The following is a 19,788-nucleotide window of genomic DNA, read 5'->3' on the forward strand; positions in this document are numbered from 1 at the left end:
TGGGTTTATTTTGAGATGACATGTATGTATAAGGTATTTCTACTTAAACTTGAAGTGGAACTGTAGCAAGAAAAGCATTGCGGACCATCTTGAGGTTAGATTCTTGAAACTGTTTCTTGTGTTTGTTTTCATTATATAGACAGCATCATTTCATACGCATAGAGAATGGAACGTCATTCCAGAAAATACTAATCAAACCTAAATTGCTTTTGTTGCAAATATGTCTGTTTCACAATTTAACCCTTAATAATTAACTTTGCACTCATATAAAGTGTCACGTTACCTGCATTAGAATGATGTCTACTGAACATACACATCCATCATGGACAGTGGCAGTGCACCTTGCCACCTAAATATCTTTGTCATAATGCAGAGAAGCAAAATCCAAAGGAGAAATAGAGATAACGTATACTAATTAGGATCAGCTCAGTGATATTTAAAGCAAACACAGAGTGCTTACTGACCAGCTTCAAAGAGTTACCCATCTATTGGTTAGGTATCAAGAAATGAAACAAAATTCAGGAAGAGAAAATAATTTCTAAAAATTCCTGGAAAGCATAAGTGGCTTCTACCATTTCAGATTAGATAGGCAGGGACAACTTTCTAGGTGCTTGCAAAATTGCCACTTCTATTTCATTGTATTTGTACTACACAACACCTACACTGTTATATGAAATTTTTTTAGTCAATCATACAATTGCAATAGAAACAGACACTGCCTTATTTTCAGAACATTCATATGTAAATAATATGCTGATGAATGGAAATTAGATGCTATAGATGATACATAAGTATCCACATGTAGTAAAAGTAAATGCTACTTCACTAAAATGGACTTCAGTACTAGTGCTTTTGCCATCCCCCACTTCCCTAGTACAGGCAGGTACAACATAAGCTGAGGGTAGGTGGCCTTTCAGGGAGTTTCTGATGGCTGTGAAATTAACCTGGAGAAACACACACACGAGCTGGAAAATAAAACCGGTTTTGACAGGAAAGTGTTTTGTAATTTCATGCTCTCATATGGGTGCTTTGTCTTTTCTTTCTGGTTATCTTTTTAAAAACAAAGACCTTGGAAATACATATTTTCTTTTCCATGAAGAATGCAAAATGATTTTCTTTCAAAACAGAAACCCCTTAAGGAGCACTTCATATTTTTGGCACTGTGCACTTCTTTTCCTTCTCTTCACATGAAACCTTATGAAGGATATAACATGCATGCTTCATAGGTGTGTTTAAAACCCTAAAGAATCCTGAGGGGGCCTTTAGGTCTGTTTATTAATTATAACCCAGAAAGGTACCACATACACGCACTGATTGCAGGAAGTCTGCACCTTAGCCTCTTGCACAAATGTCTATTTCTGCTTGTCCCATCCAGACTTCTCTCTAATATAAGCTATCTATTCTTATCATTATAGTACATTTAATCCCCCTCTCCTACTTCCCTCCCCCTCCTTTCTGGACTCACCTAAGGGGTTAAAAGACTAGAGTACATTTGTGACTTGTCAGTGACATATAATACCCAGGTCCTTCATGCAATCAACTTTTACTTGACATGTATTTGCTCATCACAGGACCCGCATTACTACTGGGAAAATGAAGAAAAACCTAAATTAACACTTGACATTCAATATGGTCAAGTCCTTAATTGGCTGGGCTTCCTGAGAAAGCAATTTTCTATTCCCCAAACTGTTCGTGTGTCATGTGTGGAGTGCAGCTCTTGGCCATCACTGCTGTCCCTCGCTCACTCTAATGAGAGCAGATGAATTAGAGCTACGTGACACGATTTTAGCAGGGCTCCCTCATTCCCTCCCCCCAGTCCTTTTCCTCTGTTAGTGACAGCTGTGTGGCGGGGGTGGGGACAAGGACACTAAGCAACGCCAATTCAAATAGTTCTGTGAAGACTGAATATTTGAAATATGAAATGTTTTCATGATATTCCTGGAACCTTGGAATTTAGAAGTAATAGGAATGGAAAAGGAGATACAAGCAGTATAAAGATATAAGAAATTATCTGAGTTTGCCTGGATACGAATTAACTTTTAGCATCTCTCCCTTCCATCTATTAACCTGTAGCAATCAAATTAAAATGGAAATTTCCTACAATAGAAAAGTACTTTAAAAATGCTTACAGAGTTTCTAGCTAGATGAATTTGCAATTTTTTTTTCATTTATATTTCATGTAAATAAAAAATCGCTTCCACAGCACGCTTCCCTGTGTGACAAAGATAATGTACTACAGAAGAACGTCTGGGTGTCCTGTTTGGAAACAACAACCACGACACTCAGTTTATTTTTAATGTACAGGAAATTTCTTTCATCCAGGATGGTACTGCTCGCTTTGCAATCTAATGTTAAATTCTAATAATGGCTTAACTATTTGAACACCAATGGAAATCTTATAAAGAGTTCAAGTCATTCTCGAGTGTTTTCTGACTGATGAGAGAACAAAATGTCTATCACTAACATAAAAATAAAATAAAACAATGTACAAAAAGTGGAGTTTCAGCTGGTATCAAAGATAATAAATCAAGAAGAACAGAGACTAAGGAAACAGGACATTCAAAATATTTAAATTAAATTGCCCACAAAAAAAAGTGAACTGCATACATACCTGGACATTTATTATTGAAAATGGACAAATGACTACAAAATATTCCAAGTGGACAGTTCATACTTTCACTTGATTTCTTAAATGTATCAGAAAAAGCAACGTGTATGTCATGTATTATGAATGAACTTCAAGAAAGTCTGGCATTGCACAATCAGTTTAAGCAAAAAATTGTAAGTTATATTAACAGTATAGATTAACTCGCCTCAGGAAGTGTCCTTGTCTCAGATAAAAAAAAAAAAGTAGCTTTGCAAGTTCTCTCTCCAAATCTGAGCCTGGCCTTGTAAAGTTACATTACTGCAGCAATATAACAAACAAGTGCAGACTGTTAGTTACAAGGCAAAAGTAAATATAGCATTTTTACTGTAAAATACATTCATAAACGTGCATTACCCAAAACAGAAACAAGATTTTCCACTGTATGTTTCTGCACCTATGACAACGGTGTGTCGATTTTTCCGGTTATGGTTGTAAATATTTCAATAAACCAACAACAATGGTGTTTAAAGCCTCACTTTTTCCTATTTGCTTTTAAAACATCATTAAGTTATTACAGTGTTTTCAAACTACACAAAAGGAATATATACTGCTTTGAGACATGAGAATTTCTAGAAGGCTGTTAATGTTCCTCTTTGTCAGGTGCTGAAATAAGCCTCAAAACATAATAAAAGCTCCAAAAAGCAACTATGATAAAAAATTAAAATATCAGTCATACTCAGTATTATATCTTCACACAAAAGAATCCCACCAAACTGACTTAGAGCCGATCATACCTGTATGAGCAGAATGCTAAACTCCAGAGTACTTCATTGACAACAAACAACTCCACATTTGAAGCACTTGTTGGTGAGGAGAGAAGTGGTTAAGGTTTTCTTTCAGAACAAACCCCAAAGTTTACTCCTATAATTTTTTTAAGTAACAAGTACTGTAGCAGAAGCATCCTCATGAAACAAAGGGTATAGTGATCTCGCTAATAGTGTTGTGGTGACCTTTGAGACACTGACTAGTCTGTCAAGCACCATCTGTGATATGTACAGTGTGGTTAAGAGGAGGATTATTAGCTGGCCTAGAAAGTGAAGAGCCATTTCAGTGTTAAAAAGAATATGAACTGAATTCACTTAACTTGTACAGCTTGAGCATCTGAGTGCTGCAGATTAAGGAAGACCTCTACTTCACAGGATAGGATCCAAGGATTATGTTGAATATATGGCACCTCTCATCTTAAATTCATTCTGAGTTTTGGAAAACTAAAATCAAAGAAGCACTGTATCACAAATCACCTTTACTATTGGCAATATAATCTTTGCTGTTGAAAGATATCACACATCGATGTAGTAAAGGTCCTAGGAAACACAGGACCACTGCTTAATGGAATGGAATGCATTAAAAACAGCTCAGATTTCCCTAAAAATATTAATTCTACTTGGTGTGGGATATGCAGCACCAACATCCTGATTCACCATGCTCAGATTTTAATCATGCAATCCCCTTCACATTGCTGGATGAGAAGTAGAAATGACAGTAAATAATGGGTCAGAGGAACTACTTGCTGCTAAACTGGAAAGCTCCTTTCCTTACTGCCTACAGTAAAAGAGGCCATTAAGAGCTGCTTTTTGATTAAAAACAAGTAAGCAATTTCAACTACGGCAAAGTGACATGTTTTAACTTGACATTTTGTTAAGGATGAGTACCCTGTGAAGCTCATGAAAGACTGAAGAGATTCAGTGGAACATCAAGATTTACTATATATACTCAATGCCACTGTCACTCCTGTGCAAAACACGTCAACCCGGAAATATCTGACTCAACAGCCCTAAGGTTATTTAGAATAGAAAGTGAGATTTTTATATGTTTCACTTTGATGCCATGAAAGCAGCTGCATTAAGTTCTCTCAGTGGTTTTAAAAACCAAAACAAAATGCTTGCTCTGTGTTTTAAAAGTTTCTGTGCAAATGTGTGCCACCCACCCAGCCAGTAATAGCTTACATTCACCGTTTTCAGAAAGGATAAACACAGCAGAGAAAGAAATGATAATATAAAAACAGCCTGGCACGTGAAATGAGGGAAAGCATTGTAGAGTATCTGGCAAGACAAAGCACACAAATGTTATTTTATGAAAATTAATAGCAACTGAAATTATACTCCCACCCCAGTACTCTCACCCAACCTCATGCCCAAATTAAAGGTATTTTATCTAATTCCCAGTTGAGAGATTGCTAGAAGCGGTAAGTCACAGCTGTGTTGACACTGAACTTCTTGAACACAGAGTATTGTCACACTGACACCCTTTGCAGATGCTTCTTTACAAGCAGCACCAGCCACTTGATTTGAAATACCTATCTGTAAAATAAACTGGTAATTTCTATCCTCTTCTCCAGTTAAAGTCTTCTTTACAGTTCTGGAAACACACCAACACTTCATTATGCCAAACTTACCTGCATTTTGATTAGAATTTGACAGTGAACTCGGTTCAACTCAGTACTATCTCAGACGCTGCCGAGAACAGACCTCACTTACTCATCTTTTTAAATAGATACTCTCTCCTTTTTTCCCCACAGAAATCTATAACACAGACACCTTCGATTTAAAATACAAACTAATTAACTATTCATTCCGCTGAAAAATGTTGGTATAATGTTGATACCTGACTTGTCTGGAGAATTTAAATTATGAATAGAACTATCTTTCCTTGAAAGGACAAGAGACCAAAAAAGCACTGGACATCAAATTCTGCACACAGCTAAACAATGCTTCTTTATAGTAGATATCAGTATTTGCTTTGATACACCTTGTTGCAGAAAATTGTACTCTCACAGCACTTTTCATCAGTCAACAAAATCACGACTACCTATGAAGACAGTTGACTGTATATGTAATTGATAGTATACTGTCATTGACTGTAGAGAAATTACAGCACTGCTACAACATCTGCACAGTAACTTCACTTGTGAACACTGCAAACATTTCATCCAGTTCCTAACATGCCATTTTAAATTTCTGCTGGAGCTAGAAGCATTGGCTTCAACAATGTGCAAAAACCAATGACCAAATCTAGTACTATTATCACAACTTTTAATAATTACAGCAACCAATGAAATTTTACCTTCACAAAGACAGTGAAGGCAGACTTTCTAGACCACAGCTGTCTAACACAATAATGCTGACTTCTGCCTCATGTTTTGAGTGGCTTTATGATAGTCAATGACTATTTTAAGTGAAACTTAGTGCAAAGCTCTTGCAGCACTATGTTTCTTACAGAGCTGACAAGCAGCCGTATATCACTCCAGTTAGGAGTCAGGGACCACACTTCTCCTAACTATATTACAAGAAGCTAACTCAAAAGCTTAGACTGCAATTTAGCTAGCATTTTTTAAATCCTTACTTTGTTTTTAAATATTTTAAACTATAGGAGTTTGTATGCTTTTGAGGCCATGGATGCCTAAATTTCCAGATGCCAATTTCCATAACTACATTATGGTAGCAGAAGAAGAAATATTTTGAATTCCAATCTAAAGAATATAATGAATAAGATTAATATTTTTTAAAAATAATAAATTAACATATTTTATTTGGTACCATGCAACCACGCAGTTCTTTTCAGTGAGCCTCAGAGAGCATAAATGGTTAACAATGGATATTATTCATAATTCAAAATGAGATTCCTTATGAATCAATTACATGCTTAAAAAATATAGAGAGGTTATGTACATAAGGTACCTGAAATGATTACAGAAAATATCAAAAAAATGCACTTAGAGTAAGTAAAGTAAGATACTTTGATGAAATTGTTTAGGACTTGGATCTTTTTAAAGACTACAGTTAGGTTCAAGAGAAATATTTTCCAAATGGACTACTGTGATTTTCTAGATATGTCCAGTCTCTGTGTTATGGTGGTTACATAGATACATTATTTATGTACTTGATTCATTAAAAAATTATTTACAAGGATGCTGTATGATTGTAATGTGGATTTTTTGCATGGAAGCTGGGGTATTATAACTCTAATTCAAAGGAGAAAGAGAGAAAGGGCAGAATTCACAAAAAGCATATAGACGAGATTCAGACTGGCACACAGTGTGTGATAAAAATCAAATATGGAACATAATGGGACATATGGAAACATATCTTCTGTGCAGGGAAGGATGAATCACAAGTTCACAGCTGGAATTTATGTGGATCCTTATTTAGTGGAGCATCTGTAGCCACTGTTTAGCTACATTCCCACATCAACAACAAAACAGTGCCACAGAAGAGAATACATGCATCAAGCTCCAGCTGGTATCTGTGCCCACCACTCCTTTCTTTTCCCTGAAGCCACATTTAGTCAGTTTTCTTCTTACAGTTTGTAGATGTATAAACATGCATATGGCAAGTCAGTGGATAGAAACAAAATGCCACACCTGACCATTGCTGAATTTTGGAAGAGATAGGGATGTGGTATAGAAGGGATAGGTTCAGAAAAAAAAACCCAGTCATTTAAAATCAGTCTCATGTCTATAGTGCTACTTTATGCATTTACATATTTAGTTACTTTACGAACTTCACATGCTAGAAAAGTTTTATTTCAGTTTGGTGTCATAAAATGGCCTTTAAAAAATGTAAATTGAAAAATCATAGGAAACATTATTTATATCGGTTTGTTTCTAGAACACTAAATTTCAACTTCCTATTTATTAAGTTGCATACAGATTGAATTGCTTTAACATTTTCATACCTGACTTTCAGCTCCTCAGCATTAGCAAAAAGCAAAATAACAATGTCCAGAAGAACATAATTTCAAGTCTAAGCAACTTCCATGCAAAAAATACATAAATACCAACTAAGATGTTTAAAGTGGGGTTAGTTTTGTTTTGGGGGTTTGTGTTGGTTTACTTTTTAACACCACTGTGGTCTACACAATGAGTTAAATAATTTCCTTCTACTGTCTTCTGAAAGATTTCATAAAATAAAGAGACAGATTATGAAAACATACATTTTTATGCAAAATTAAAATTGCATTTTAAAGTTAAAAAATTACCAGCACTGAATTATCAGAAGATTATTTTCTTAAACAGCTAGCGTATACCACGCAGTTTCTCTTAAGTGTACATTTAAATATCTTAAGTGCATAATTAAAATTTTGAATAACCTAGACTTCAAAGGTCATGCTTCTACAAATATTGCATTATTTGAAGCTAGAGTACAATGCTCTAGTCACTTCCCCAAATTTTACTTCTACAATTATTTCTTAATTTAACATTTAATGTGCTTCATCACAGAAAAAGCAAAACATGAATTATCTCTTCTTGAGGAAAGACTATAGGAAAAGCCCTCACACCACTGTTGTGATTATAGACTCTACTTGTATTAATTTCAGTGAGAAAAGGACCATACACTTAAAATTATAATTTTCTAGTGTTGTAAAGTATTGTTTGTCCACAGAAATGTATCAAGACACTTTGGGGTTTACCTGTAATAGTGTACTGACAGGCTGACTACCTGAAATCAGCTTTCACCACAAAAAAAAAAGTAGAAATTTTTTTAAATAATTTGTCAGACAAGTCTGATGACATAGGAAAATTACTAACCATTTTTGTTATTGTCTGAGCATTTTCTGTGGTTTTGCTCATGTTCTAAAATCCAGCCTTTACATCTCTCCTTAGACAATCAGACTGAGAAGCCACTAATAAAACTATTGTCATTAACAAGAAAGTACACCAGAATGTACCTATTTCAGGTTTTTTCTCAATTTTTAAGGAAAAGAAACCCAAAAATGCCATTTTACAATTACTGCTATTCCAAAACTGTAGAAGTAGCATTTTCCTTTGAATGAAAATTCAAGTATCATCAGAGAGATGCTACGTTTTTCAAGTTCTTGTAAATAACATCTCTGGATTCCTAAATACTAATTTAGGAATATTGCAGCCTATGCAACAAATTTTTCTTTTTAAATATTTAAGGGAAGACAATGTCTTCAGAATGCTGTATCAAAAGGTTAAAAATACACATTTCCAACTAAATTTAAATGTTTTATCCCCCCAGAGAAAAATCAGCATCTCAGTAGATTCCAGAGCAGTATTTTAGGAGGTCTTTCAAAATGGTGTAATAATATTCTATTTAGACTACTTTGTCTTTTGTGATTAATATTATTTTATATTCTAGGAGGAGAAAAGCCAAGTAAGAAGAAATTGAAAATTATACACTGGAAACAAACATGACCAGTCACATATATTTTATAACTTAAAATAGTGTTTACTATTCAGCTATCCCTATTCTAGTAGAAATAAAACATTTTTTAAGAGTAGAACAATTATAAGAACATGTAATAAGTAAAATCTATGATAATGAGATCCCGTGTCATACCTTATTTCTATACATGAACAAAAACATATATGGTCAGTTGAGGGGTTTTTTTCCTAGCAGAAAGGAAGTGACTGATAGACCCCTGGTTAAAATTTATTTTCCTTTAACAATCTGATCGTTCACTCTCATTCCGTTTCTCACTCTTCCCTCCTTCACTCTGAACTGAACTTCAGCATTGCATTAAAAATGGACTACTGGATAGGAGGATCTATTAAAATGAGTAACTCACTGCATAAGGTACTTCCTTTGCAGTATGTTCCATCTGCAAGAAGCCAATGTTTTGGTGTGCTGGTTGCTGCTGTAACCAGTTCTCTCACAGATATCAATAAAGCTGTGCATACATTCTATTTTTTTAATGCAATTTATGGCTTTGGAGAGGTCATGCCTCAACACCACTGAATTAATAAGCAGTCAATCTGTGATATAAATAACATATTTAAAATCATTAATCACCTCTCAGATTATTATACTGTTTGCAGAACATAATCAAAACTGTTAAGTATTGGGCATTTCTTTATGGTATTCTGCAAAAGATGCAGCAAAGCATATGAATAAATCTCTTTTGGGGGAAGTTTGTACAAAAAGCACTTTTTCTGCTATCTTTAAGGACACCAGCAATCAAAGAGTGAGCTCTTTCATAAAACTGTTTGTACACCAATGTTCAAGTTACAGTTGAGTAACACGGTAATTCAGAAAACATATTTCTGTTTAAGGTTTTAAATGCTAAAAAACCCCCACCCTACCCTACACCCTGAAAAAACTCTAAGCCACATTATTTAATCTTGAATACAACATAGAATCCCTAAAATTTGCAGCACAAAAGATAAAGTTCTTACATAGCTGTTATGTTTTTCCTGGTTTAGAAACAGTAACCCAGAAGCTGGTTTTGCTTTTCATACCTGCTTTCCACAACCCCTTCTTCGGTGCATTCTAATTTAAAAGAAAAACTAATAATAGATAAAGCAACGCATAATTTGACAGCCTACCAGTTAAATTCTGACAGGGTCAATAAAATGAGAGCTTGCAGGAGTCCCACATGAGGAACACTTTCATGAATGCCTCCATTGTGTAAACTCTCCGTATATCCTGCCTGCAAATGACAGTCATATGCCACCAGCTGCAGGAGGCATTCCAGCAATGTCAACTCAACTGCTGTGGGGCATTAAGGCAGGGTAGATGAGTTGGTACTTCTTTATATTATTCCCTGGCTAGTGTGAGAGCTGTCACACTTTACTCATTTAACTGTTATTTTTCTAAAGACTATGTTGTTTATTTAGAAATGTAAGAAAATACATAAATAAAGCCTTACTAATGGAGTTCTTCATTTTAATAGTAGTTTTATTATATAAAGCCAGCTGGAAGTCATTATTTTTTCCTTGCACACTCTTCATTAGTTTTTACCTCCCTCCTCTCCAAAACATCTATTTCAGATGTTCTTATCAAATTTATGTATTTTAAAAAGTAAACTGCTCAGGGAACAAATAGCTATTAAACGTTATGATAGGAAGTGCAAAAACACGTTCACTACTCAGAAAAACTGTTGCGACCACTTCTGAGGAGACTGTTTTCCTAAGAATTCCATTTTACAGATTGCCACAAAATTTTTTTAGAGAATTTCTGCAAGAAAAAATGGTACATTTTTAATTAAGAACTAAGTCTGAACACAGTGATGTTCGTGCTTTTAATTGCTTTTAAACAAATCACTGAAGTCCAAGCTGACTTAATTTTTGCCTACTAAGTCTGTGTAGAAAAAATTAGCATTCAAATGTTCTATCAGTTTAATTTTCCCATTTTTCTATATATTTATTAAGTCAAATGAACACATATTTGACATATGAGAATACAAATATAATGAGGGCTTCTTTTTAAATATTAGCAACACCTTGGTTAAGAAATTGTAGAAAGCAGAGATCAATCTGAGATGCTTTTCAGCACCTTCAGTGTGATAATCCAGGACATCATACATTTTTATCATTCTTTTTGCATACAAGCACACTAAATACAAAACACTGAACTCGCCATGTCAGCACTTACATTTGGCCTTCCTTGAAAGGGATGCTTCTCCTCTCTGCCTCTCATCTCTTCCTATAGTCCCTTATAATCAAGATTGCTTTAATTATTCAATTACTACCAAGAAGAGTTTTTCTTTTAATACACGTTCAGATATATACACATAGAAAGAAAAACTGCAGTGAAAGAAACATGAGGAAAGACATTAATAAATAAAGGATATCAATAATGATCTATCTTAAACGACATTTTGCCATTGTACTTCCGTAGGAGCTGTAACATCTCACAAGACATCCCTCTGAAAGCAGCAATAAAACTGCAGTACAGTACACAAGGTTTTGTATTCTGTGCAGGCAAAGGGCAATGAATATGCTAAAAGGAAATCAATCTGCATAAAAGGATCTGACAGTAGCATCTTCAGGTTTGTTTGGTTTTTATATACATGTTTCTAATGAGAAAACAGAGAAGACAGAACACTTTGGAAAGCCAAATTTTTATTTAAACAAAAATAATTCCTTTCAAAATACTATTTTATTAATTAAATCACCTTTTATTCTATTGTGTTGCTACTTTTTCTTCAGAAAAGTTGGCAATTCCAGTTAGCAAAGAGTCTTGTAAATATTTCTTCTCCAATTTATTTCATGTTGAATTACCCTGCCCAAATTCCATTCTGAGATTTCTTGTTAAAAAAATTCAAAACTTCAGAGGCAAACTGAAAGCAACCATAATTTTGTACTGGCTTTCAAGGTAACCCATGAAAAACTGAGCTTTCAGTAACTGACACATAAAATCATACAGAGACCGATAATGTCTAAAAGCTCACACCTGACCAGAGACTTTAACAGAAAACCTTGCTTAATTTCTGGATTTTGATAACCCAGGAAGCCAGGTTTAGATTTCTTTAAGAAAGTGCAATAGCTAATTTTATTTTTAAATTATGTTCATCTTCTTGGTGTCTAAATAATAGAAAAGACTGGAAAACACAAGAGCAACTTTCTTTACCACTGCATAATTTTTTTCTTGCAAAATACCTGCGCATTTAGCTTCGTAAAAGTTACATACACACAGAAGGCTTATAGAATTGAGCTCCTGGTTACAGCTCACTCTGAAGGCTAGTACACTGCTATCTGTGATCCTGTACCTAAACTATATGCTGTCCTTGATGCATGACAGGGCCTCCAACAACATGAATGGAAAACATATGCTCGGATCACAGTAAGGATGTGGTCTTTTATATTCTATTTTCCTCTCACTGGTACACCAAATGTTGAATTGTTCAGATGAAAAGAACTACATAGTATGACATTTTCATTTAAACTGTTCAAAGCCAGTATTGCATTTTAAAGTTACTGATCTTTAAGAAACACACTATGGAATGCATTGAGAAAATACATATGCAGAGACTTGGGTAATCTATCTCCTTGCCTGGAATTCTAATGAAATAAAGTTTAAAAACAACCACCACAAATAAACAAATATTGTTCATCAGGTGTGCCTTGCTGTTCTTCAAGTCGCTAAAAATTACTGAGAAAAAAGAAGAAAAACTAAAGCTCTCTTTTCAACATTTGTTGCAGTAGGTATCACAAAAAAAAAAAAAAAAGACATATACCATGTCACTCCATTTCTTTTATAAGGTACAAATTCCAAGATGCACAGGTAGCCAGACTGCAGAGCCCATCTCTACTGGCATATCTGTGTTGTGGTCTATTTCCAAATAAACATCATTTCAAATATCACAGCAGGTTTACCTGCCAGTGACAGTACTTTTCAGCTTTAATGACAAACCCAGTATAAATTTTCTCACTTTCCATGAAGCTTCCTAAAGTATCACTTACTATTCACTTTGCAAAAAAGATTGCTGACTTTTGTGTGGTACACAAGGAGGAATGGTAGGATCATAATCATGACATTTTCTCTTCTGAACTCCCACGTTCTCTAACTGGTGGATGACACACTCCTTTCCTTTGTACAAGTGCACAGATAAGCATCATCAGTAGAGGATAGGGATGCAATGGCTTCCTGCGAGGGTCAGAATAGCATCAACGGTACACTGTTGGCAAGTTCACACCAATCAATGCAATCTGAGATGCTCATTCCCCACCCTTCAAAAACATGCCCTCTCTATGATAAAATATTGTGTGACACAACCATACAAGTGGCACTGTTTTCTCTGTCAGTGAAGGAAAATAATTTAGAAAGCAGTTGTCAAGTATTTCAGTAAGGGAAAGGAGGCATTAGGGCATCACGATAATGAGTGGGGTAAGCAGTAAAGCAGCACATGCCTGCCCATTGGCTGATGTACAGTCTCTTATTTTGGACATTTGTTAGACAGACTGATGTTAAGCTAAAGAATGCATTTTGCCTCATTGAAAAACTCAGACATTCATTTGATAAAAATACTTTTTAAGTTTACTCCTTTCTACAGGTGAACTGGGCAAAAAACAAACTCTTTAATTACAGTTTATCTAGAAGCTGAAATTTTGTCATTACACTCTCAGAATTATAGCAAAAATCTGCATTACTGATTCTCTTTCTGATACAGTAACAACGGAATTCTCCCTTTCTCCTCTGTTTCAGCCTTTTCTTTCTTGAGTCAGTATGATTCATCACCTCCTGGGTATACTAGGAGCCCCAAGTTTGGAAATTCTTCTAAACTGTGAAGAACCATTAGTCTGCAAGGCAAATCCTTTAATAAAAGCACAAGCACTATTGTTTGAGAAAAATAACTGAGCAAAGAAAGTTAGAAGGCTATGCACAGCATATGTTTTGAGCATTTCTAGTAAAAAGTAAAAGCTCTTTAAAGCTTTTGTTTTAGATTCTACTTTATGACAGCAGTTCTGTATCACGGAACAGAGTGTTCCTTTGCAATCAGCACAGTGTCACAATGACCTGGCAAATGCAAATGCTTTCACTATCACTACAGTCCTTGCAATCTTGCCTCAGCTGTGACCCATTCACTTTTGCCCCAGCTTCACTAAGATGCCTTACTCAGCATCTAATTAGTTAGGGAAGATTTGCCTTGGCTCTTAACCCCGACATAAGAGCAGAAGACTCTTACTGCTGTTTTATACCAGATCTGTTCTGTCATTACATTAATCAAATCCCTATAAAACTATACTTATGAATATGTAACTATTAAAATACAAAAATAATAAAAAAAAAACAGGAAAAAAATACATTTTAAAATATTAAACACTAAAGCTTATTGCACAATATAATTGAGCATGTTTCAGCAGGTTTTACAATTTTGTGCATACATATCTCCACGTTAAGCAAAGCTCTGACAAGCACATCATTAACAAAAATACAGAATGGTATAAATACGTTCAAACACTGTATGTGTATATGTGCAAGATTAATATGTATAGAGAGGAATGGGAAACAATTTGCTATGTTTTAGTTTTCTTGTAAATCCTGAACACAGTAAGAGAAGCTATTGAGAAGGATTTTTTACTTTTAATCATGTATCATGCACATAGCCATGTATCTATCATTGCATGTACTTGTATGTCTAGTTGTATACATCCTGCATTTTTGTCATGTACAGTATTTTCCGTGCCTCTATTCTGAGGCACCTCAGAAGCAGCAAAAAATTCTTGATGCAAATATTTTTAATTTGCTAAAAGGACCAGCACACATTTAAACCGTGCTTTACCAAAATACCCAACAAAATTTAAGCATCTGAAATAAGACAACATAACCTGATAAAGCTTCTAAATTCATACTACCACACAAACTTATTCATGAACAACAACAAAAAAATCCCACCCCACCTATTACCGCTATGCTATGAATTGGTGTAATAAAGATATATATAGTTATGTTTGCTGATGCTTACTCACAAACGTGATTGTTACCCACGTTAAATTACAAAATGCATTTTACCAATGTTAATCTTCCTCACAAAATGTTCATAGTAAATCAATGTATGGTATTACAGCCTGTTGTTAAATTAGGTTTCAACTTTTTACATCTGCACCTATAGTAAAAGAATAGTTATATACTACAGTAAAACAGTTAATTACTTAATATATGCTAAAATTGCATAGAACCTCTACAATCAGCAGCCCAGAAACATTTAAAAAGCTTTTACCTTCAATCTATTAGACATTACACTACGGTCCTATTTTTTAATACTGGTTCAATAAACAGTTTATGTGCCTATGTTTACATCAATGTTAGGAACTATCAGATGGAAGAACATAAGTGCAGCTCAAAACAGGCAGTGCACTTTGTACGCAGTTTAGTATTTCTAGCAATATTCATGCATACTTCACGTATTTTAAAGATTATTTAGTTTTCCTTGGAATAATCATGCATTTATGCAAGGAAAAAAGTTGAATTTACTGTACCATATCTCTCATGAACAGATGCGTCTATATTAATATACATCATTGATTTAATTTTTAGTTTTCTTGGCTTCTTGCTCACCTATCTAGAAGTGATTTCTCTGGTGATAACTAACACATCATGCTAATGAGAGAATCTAATGTACAATAGAGAAATGTCACTACTAATAATATTTGCATGAAGTTAAATAAAGCAACTGTAAGAGAATGTCAGTCAGTTGTTCTTTAATAAGATACAGTTACACAATGAAATTATGTTGTTAATTTTGTTACATCATTGAGTGAATCCTAAATTACTATATAATGATGCACAGATCCATTTATAATTCTGTATACTGCTTTTTCACTCTCATGTTGAAAATAGCTTCTGGAAAGGCTATTACCTTTTTATCTGAAATGGATTAAAAATACTTCTTTCTCAGCAAAAAGGCAGATGGCTCTGGCATTTTGTGTCACTGTGTGTTACAGCCATTTCTCTTATGGTCTCATTTCTGAAATGACTTTAAAGTATTTTAGAACATTACGGCCCTTAAGGTAACTAGATGAAGAAAAATGACATTTCTTATTCTAACAAATACACAAAACATTTATGAAAGCAGACAATCACAAAAGCCTGCTTGTTGTTTTTTTTTAATCAATCAAATCCAGACCTTCTTTTCTGTTAACAACTCCTTGCCAGAACTAGAATGGGCAGTGCGTGCCCTGGACTTAGCCAAATGAGCATGGAAGAGAAGCCAAGGGTTTCTGCTCATTCTCGACCTGTCACTGATCAAAGTGACCCGAAGTAGCACTCCTTTTTAAAAGTTAAGATTTATGCCCTTTGAGGTTATCAGACATTCTTCTGTATACAGAATGGGATGACCCCTTTCAAGCGAATCACACACTTTTACATGGACAAAAGGTGCATAGGCAAAACAATGCAGTCAAGTGGCCATGTCATAAAATTCTCACAGGTAATTTAGGAGACTATTTCACTTCTCCTCTCACCCCACCAAAATCTAAATTTGTTCTGGAATGCAGAGATACCATTTTCTTGTGTTCCCATTCTCAAAAGAAAATAGTCCCAAAATAAGTACCATTACACTTGCTATTAATAGCCCAAACTTGTATATTTAATCCTAATTTTTCTAAGACACATGTCACAATCAAGTTGATTTTCCTTTTATTCTGAGGGAAGTTATTCACTTCTATATTATGCAAGGAGCAGTGCAGTGTGAGTTGAGAGGTAAGAGGAGGGAGGGATTGCAAGGTTTTGTTTTGTTCTAAATAATTCTTCTTGCCATGCTTCAATCTTTCCACTAAAAACCTGCTCAAGTTAGAGCTCCCAAGAAAAGTGATGGGGCTCAGAATTTGTTTGCTTCTAAAAAACACATGGAAAAACAGCATCACACTTAGAAATTTAAAAAAGACATGTCTCTAGCATTACTATGTATAGGTGGAAAAGTTTCATTAAACAGTTCTTTCAAACCATGCCAAACTTTGCTGCAAGTTATGCACATTTCATAACTTCATGTTATGTGTACTTGTGAAAACAATTTTTCGTAAAGACAGGAGAAATTGTAAAAATACTTACATTTCCAGAACATGGATTGAAAATAATTAACTAGCAAATGAATGAAAATAAATAACAGAAAACAATAGTCAAGACTTTAGTGATTTATAAAGAAACACTGGCACTTAGACACAAATTTGCAGCTGCACTTGCACACAGTATGTGTGAGCTAGCAAGTTATAACAGCCTTAACAAATCAGAAACATAAGACAAAATGTTATACTTAAAGAGGACAGAAATGCATTTAGCAAAATAACTTGCCCTCCTCTTAAAAGAATGATGAAAGCATATTTGGACTAAATATGTTTAGCACATGATAAATAAACAAAATATGACAAGGATATTAACAAGTATGCAAATGCATCAAGAACACACTTCTAAGAAATAAATCTGTTCCACGTTATCACCTTTGCAGTGCTACTTGTGTGTATACCAATTCACCTTGATGTAGCATCCACCACACGTTTATTCACTTAGTACACTACTTCTCGTTTTCTATATACTGTACAATATGAGCATGCATGTTCAATAATGTAAAAAATCCAATTAATACTCAAGAATTAGTACATTAAAAATATTATTTAAAAAGGAAAATAGCAACCAAACAGCCTAGCCCATGTGTATAAACATTTGTCTAGGTTTAATAAGCTAGTTGTCTCAAATTATTTGACACATTGTGATGCTCTTCTATTTAGTTTTGTTTTCTTTCTTTGTCAGTGTTGAACATTTTCTAGTCTTTCAGAGACCACACAGTCTAAATCTGTTGAAAAAGATCTAATACTAAACAGGCAATCTAATACTATTTATGGGGTTCATTTGTCATTTATCAATTGATTGTTATCTGGATCTAGTTATGTTAACTCTTTTGTGGCTGAAATGGAAAGAACCTTTCCCCAACCCCTAAAATTTAACCCCATTTCTTGCTAAAAGAATACAGCGGGTAATTTGGATAATTGCTTTCTGTACCATTGTCTAATATCAATATAACCAAATATGTTATGTATCACAGATATGCATACAGCTGATAATGTTTCTAAGCAGTGCAGCAGCAATTCACACTTCCTAGTGCCAAGCAGTGTTTTTGAAATGTGCATCTCTACAAGGAAATTAACTTTTTTACTTTCAAGAATGGGAAATTGGACAGGGTTGCTTATTTGCCTTACGTTGATTACATTCTATACCAGCATACTGTATCAGCAGTAATCAGGGTCCCTCTACAGGATATACCAAAATATTCCTTATTCAAATGCCTTCATCCTGTCCTGAGCTATACTGCTTAAATGGTCATCCATAGACAACTGCTATTGGTTATTAACTATCTGCTTTGGAGTTTTTCTTGACTTTAAAGTTTGTGGGTTTTTTAATTAAATTATTGTTTTATGGCCAGTATTCAAGCATTCTTTGTTACTGTAACTATAAAAACCTAATAACTTTCCCTCTCTTTTCTTACTGTACAACGCCTCTCAGGTAAATTACTTAATTCATCTTATGTCTAACATTAAATAAAAGTCTAATATCAATATACAAATTTACTAACTCCTCTTCTGGCTAACACAATATTTCAATTATTATCCATCAGTGTCAGACCATAATTGGAAACCAGTTTTCAGAAGGGCAAAACATCCCCTGGTAGGGAGTCACCCTGTTAAAAACCTCCAGGTTGAACTTCCCTCCCCTGCTTGAGCCCCATCCAAGCTGAAAGTTTCTCTCTTTCTATTTTTTCTTGCTTTTTTTTTCTTTTTTTTTTCCACCCCCTTTTCCGTTTCCCTTCATCCAGAAGAGCCAAGCAATTGTGCAAAATTAGCTGTAATACACAAGGCGCGTATCACCAAGTGTATGGTACAGAGACACTGGCTCCTGTGATTAATTATCAGTTATAACTGGCCTTGCAGTAACATTTTCGCTTTCCCGTCAGAACCGGCATACCAAGCTGCCTTAAACGCGGCCCCCGGTGAAGGAGCAGCGCTGGGGAGGACGCCAAGGCTCAGCTCCGCAAAGAGAGGGGGAGCGAGACAGGGAGCAAGCGGGAGAGGGAGCGGGAGAAAAGAGACCCGAGGACTGAAACTGTCTCCTCTAACGACCCTCAGCTCCGTGCTGGCAGCAGTAGGACAGCTCGTCGCTCCCTCCCTCTCAATAAAACTGTGTTCTGCCACATTAAGTAAATTATGCCGTTGAGAGGGGCCCCCTAAATTTAGTATCAGTTTGATTTCGGGGTTTATGTACTGAGGAAGAAAAAAAAAGTAGTTCTGCTGGGATAGCAGATACTTTTATTTATGGGACGGGGGGGATAGCGAGGGGGAAAAGGCTGGAACAAAACAAAAGCAAACAAAGAAAGAAAAACAGTCTTATTAGAAGCAAAGCTCTATTTGGAAACTTTAAAACAAATGCTTTGCTTTTACTTAAAGCTTTAATATTTTTTCTTCTTTTAAAAAGGAGCCCTTAGGGAAGAAATGAAGTAACCATGCACATTCCAATGACATAGTTATGACAGTTCAGAGGCTAACTATGTAGTGATGAATGAAACAAAAATGAAACATGGAAAGAAAGAGAAAAAGAAGGAGAAATAAAACAAAAAAAATGCCATGTTTTAAAATAAACAAAAGTAACATACCTGTTGGGACATTCTGAATAAGAGGTTGGTGTCAGTGTTCTGCCATGTCCCCATGAAACCAGACTCGGTCGCTGCCGTTCTTGTTCCGAACTGCATGGAGTTGTCAGTGCAGGAGTCTCTTAAAGTCAAGTCTCTTGCCCTCTTTCGCTCTCTGTGTCTCTGTGTGTGTCTGTCTCTCACATCCACTTCTGCCTCTTCTGACTGAAAAGTGAAGGTGGATTTTTTGAGCCTCTTGGCAGCCAGTAGCAGGAGTGAAGTTAGGAAGCTAGCTGCACTGTGTGTTTCATTTGGGAAGGGGGGATTCAGGGGAGAGGGTC

At 35.1% G+C, this 19,788-nt stretch overlaps 1 protein-coding gene across 2 annotated transcripts in view; it reads right to left on the bottom strand.

The window, feature by feature from the left end:
* The window catches only part of BNC2 (basonuclin 2), a 299,095-nt gene that overhangs the window by 228,365 nt on the left and 50,942 nt on the right, over window positions 1-19,788 (bottom strand). Inside the window, exon 1 of one of the 2 annotated variants that reach the window (XM_018080995.2) lies at window positions 19,472-19,655. In XM_018080995.2, the coding sequence (XP_017936484.1) occupies window positions 19,472-19,567 (96 nt within the window). In that variant the 5' untranslated portion in view covers window positions 19,568-19,655. Of the gene's footprint in view, window positions 1-19,471; window positions 19,673-19,788 lie in introns of those variants that run through there. The other variant, XM_008934775.2, reaches the window with a different exon arrangement.

This window comes from Manacus vitellinus, unplaced genomic scaffold (assembly GCF_001715985.3).
Source record: "Manacus vitellinus isolate BGI_N305 unplaced genomic scaffold, ASM171598v3 scaffold_50_pilon, whole genome shotgun sequence".
NCBI classification, from domain to species: Eukaryota; Metazoa; Chordata; class Aves; order Passeriformes; family Pipridae; genus Manacus; species Manacus vitellinus.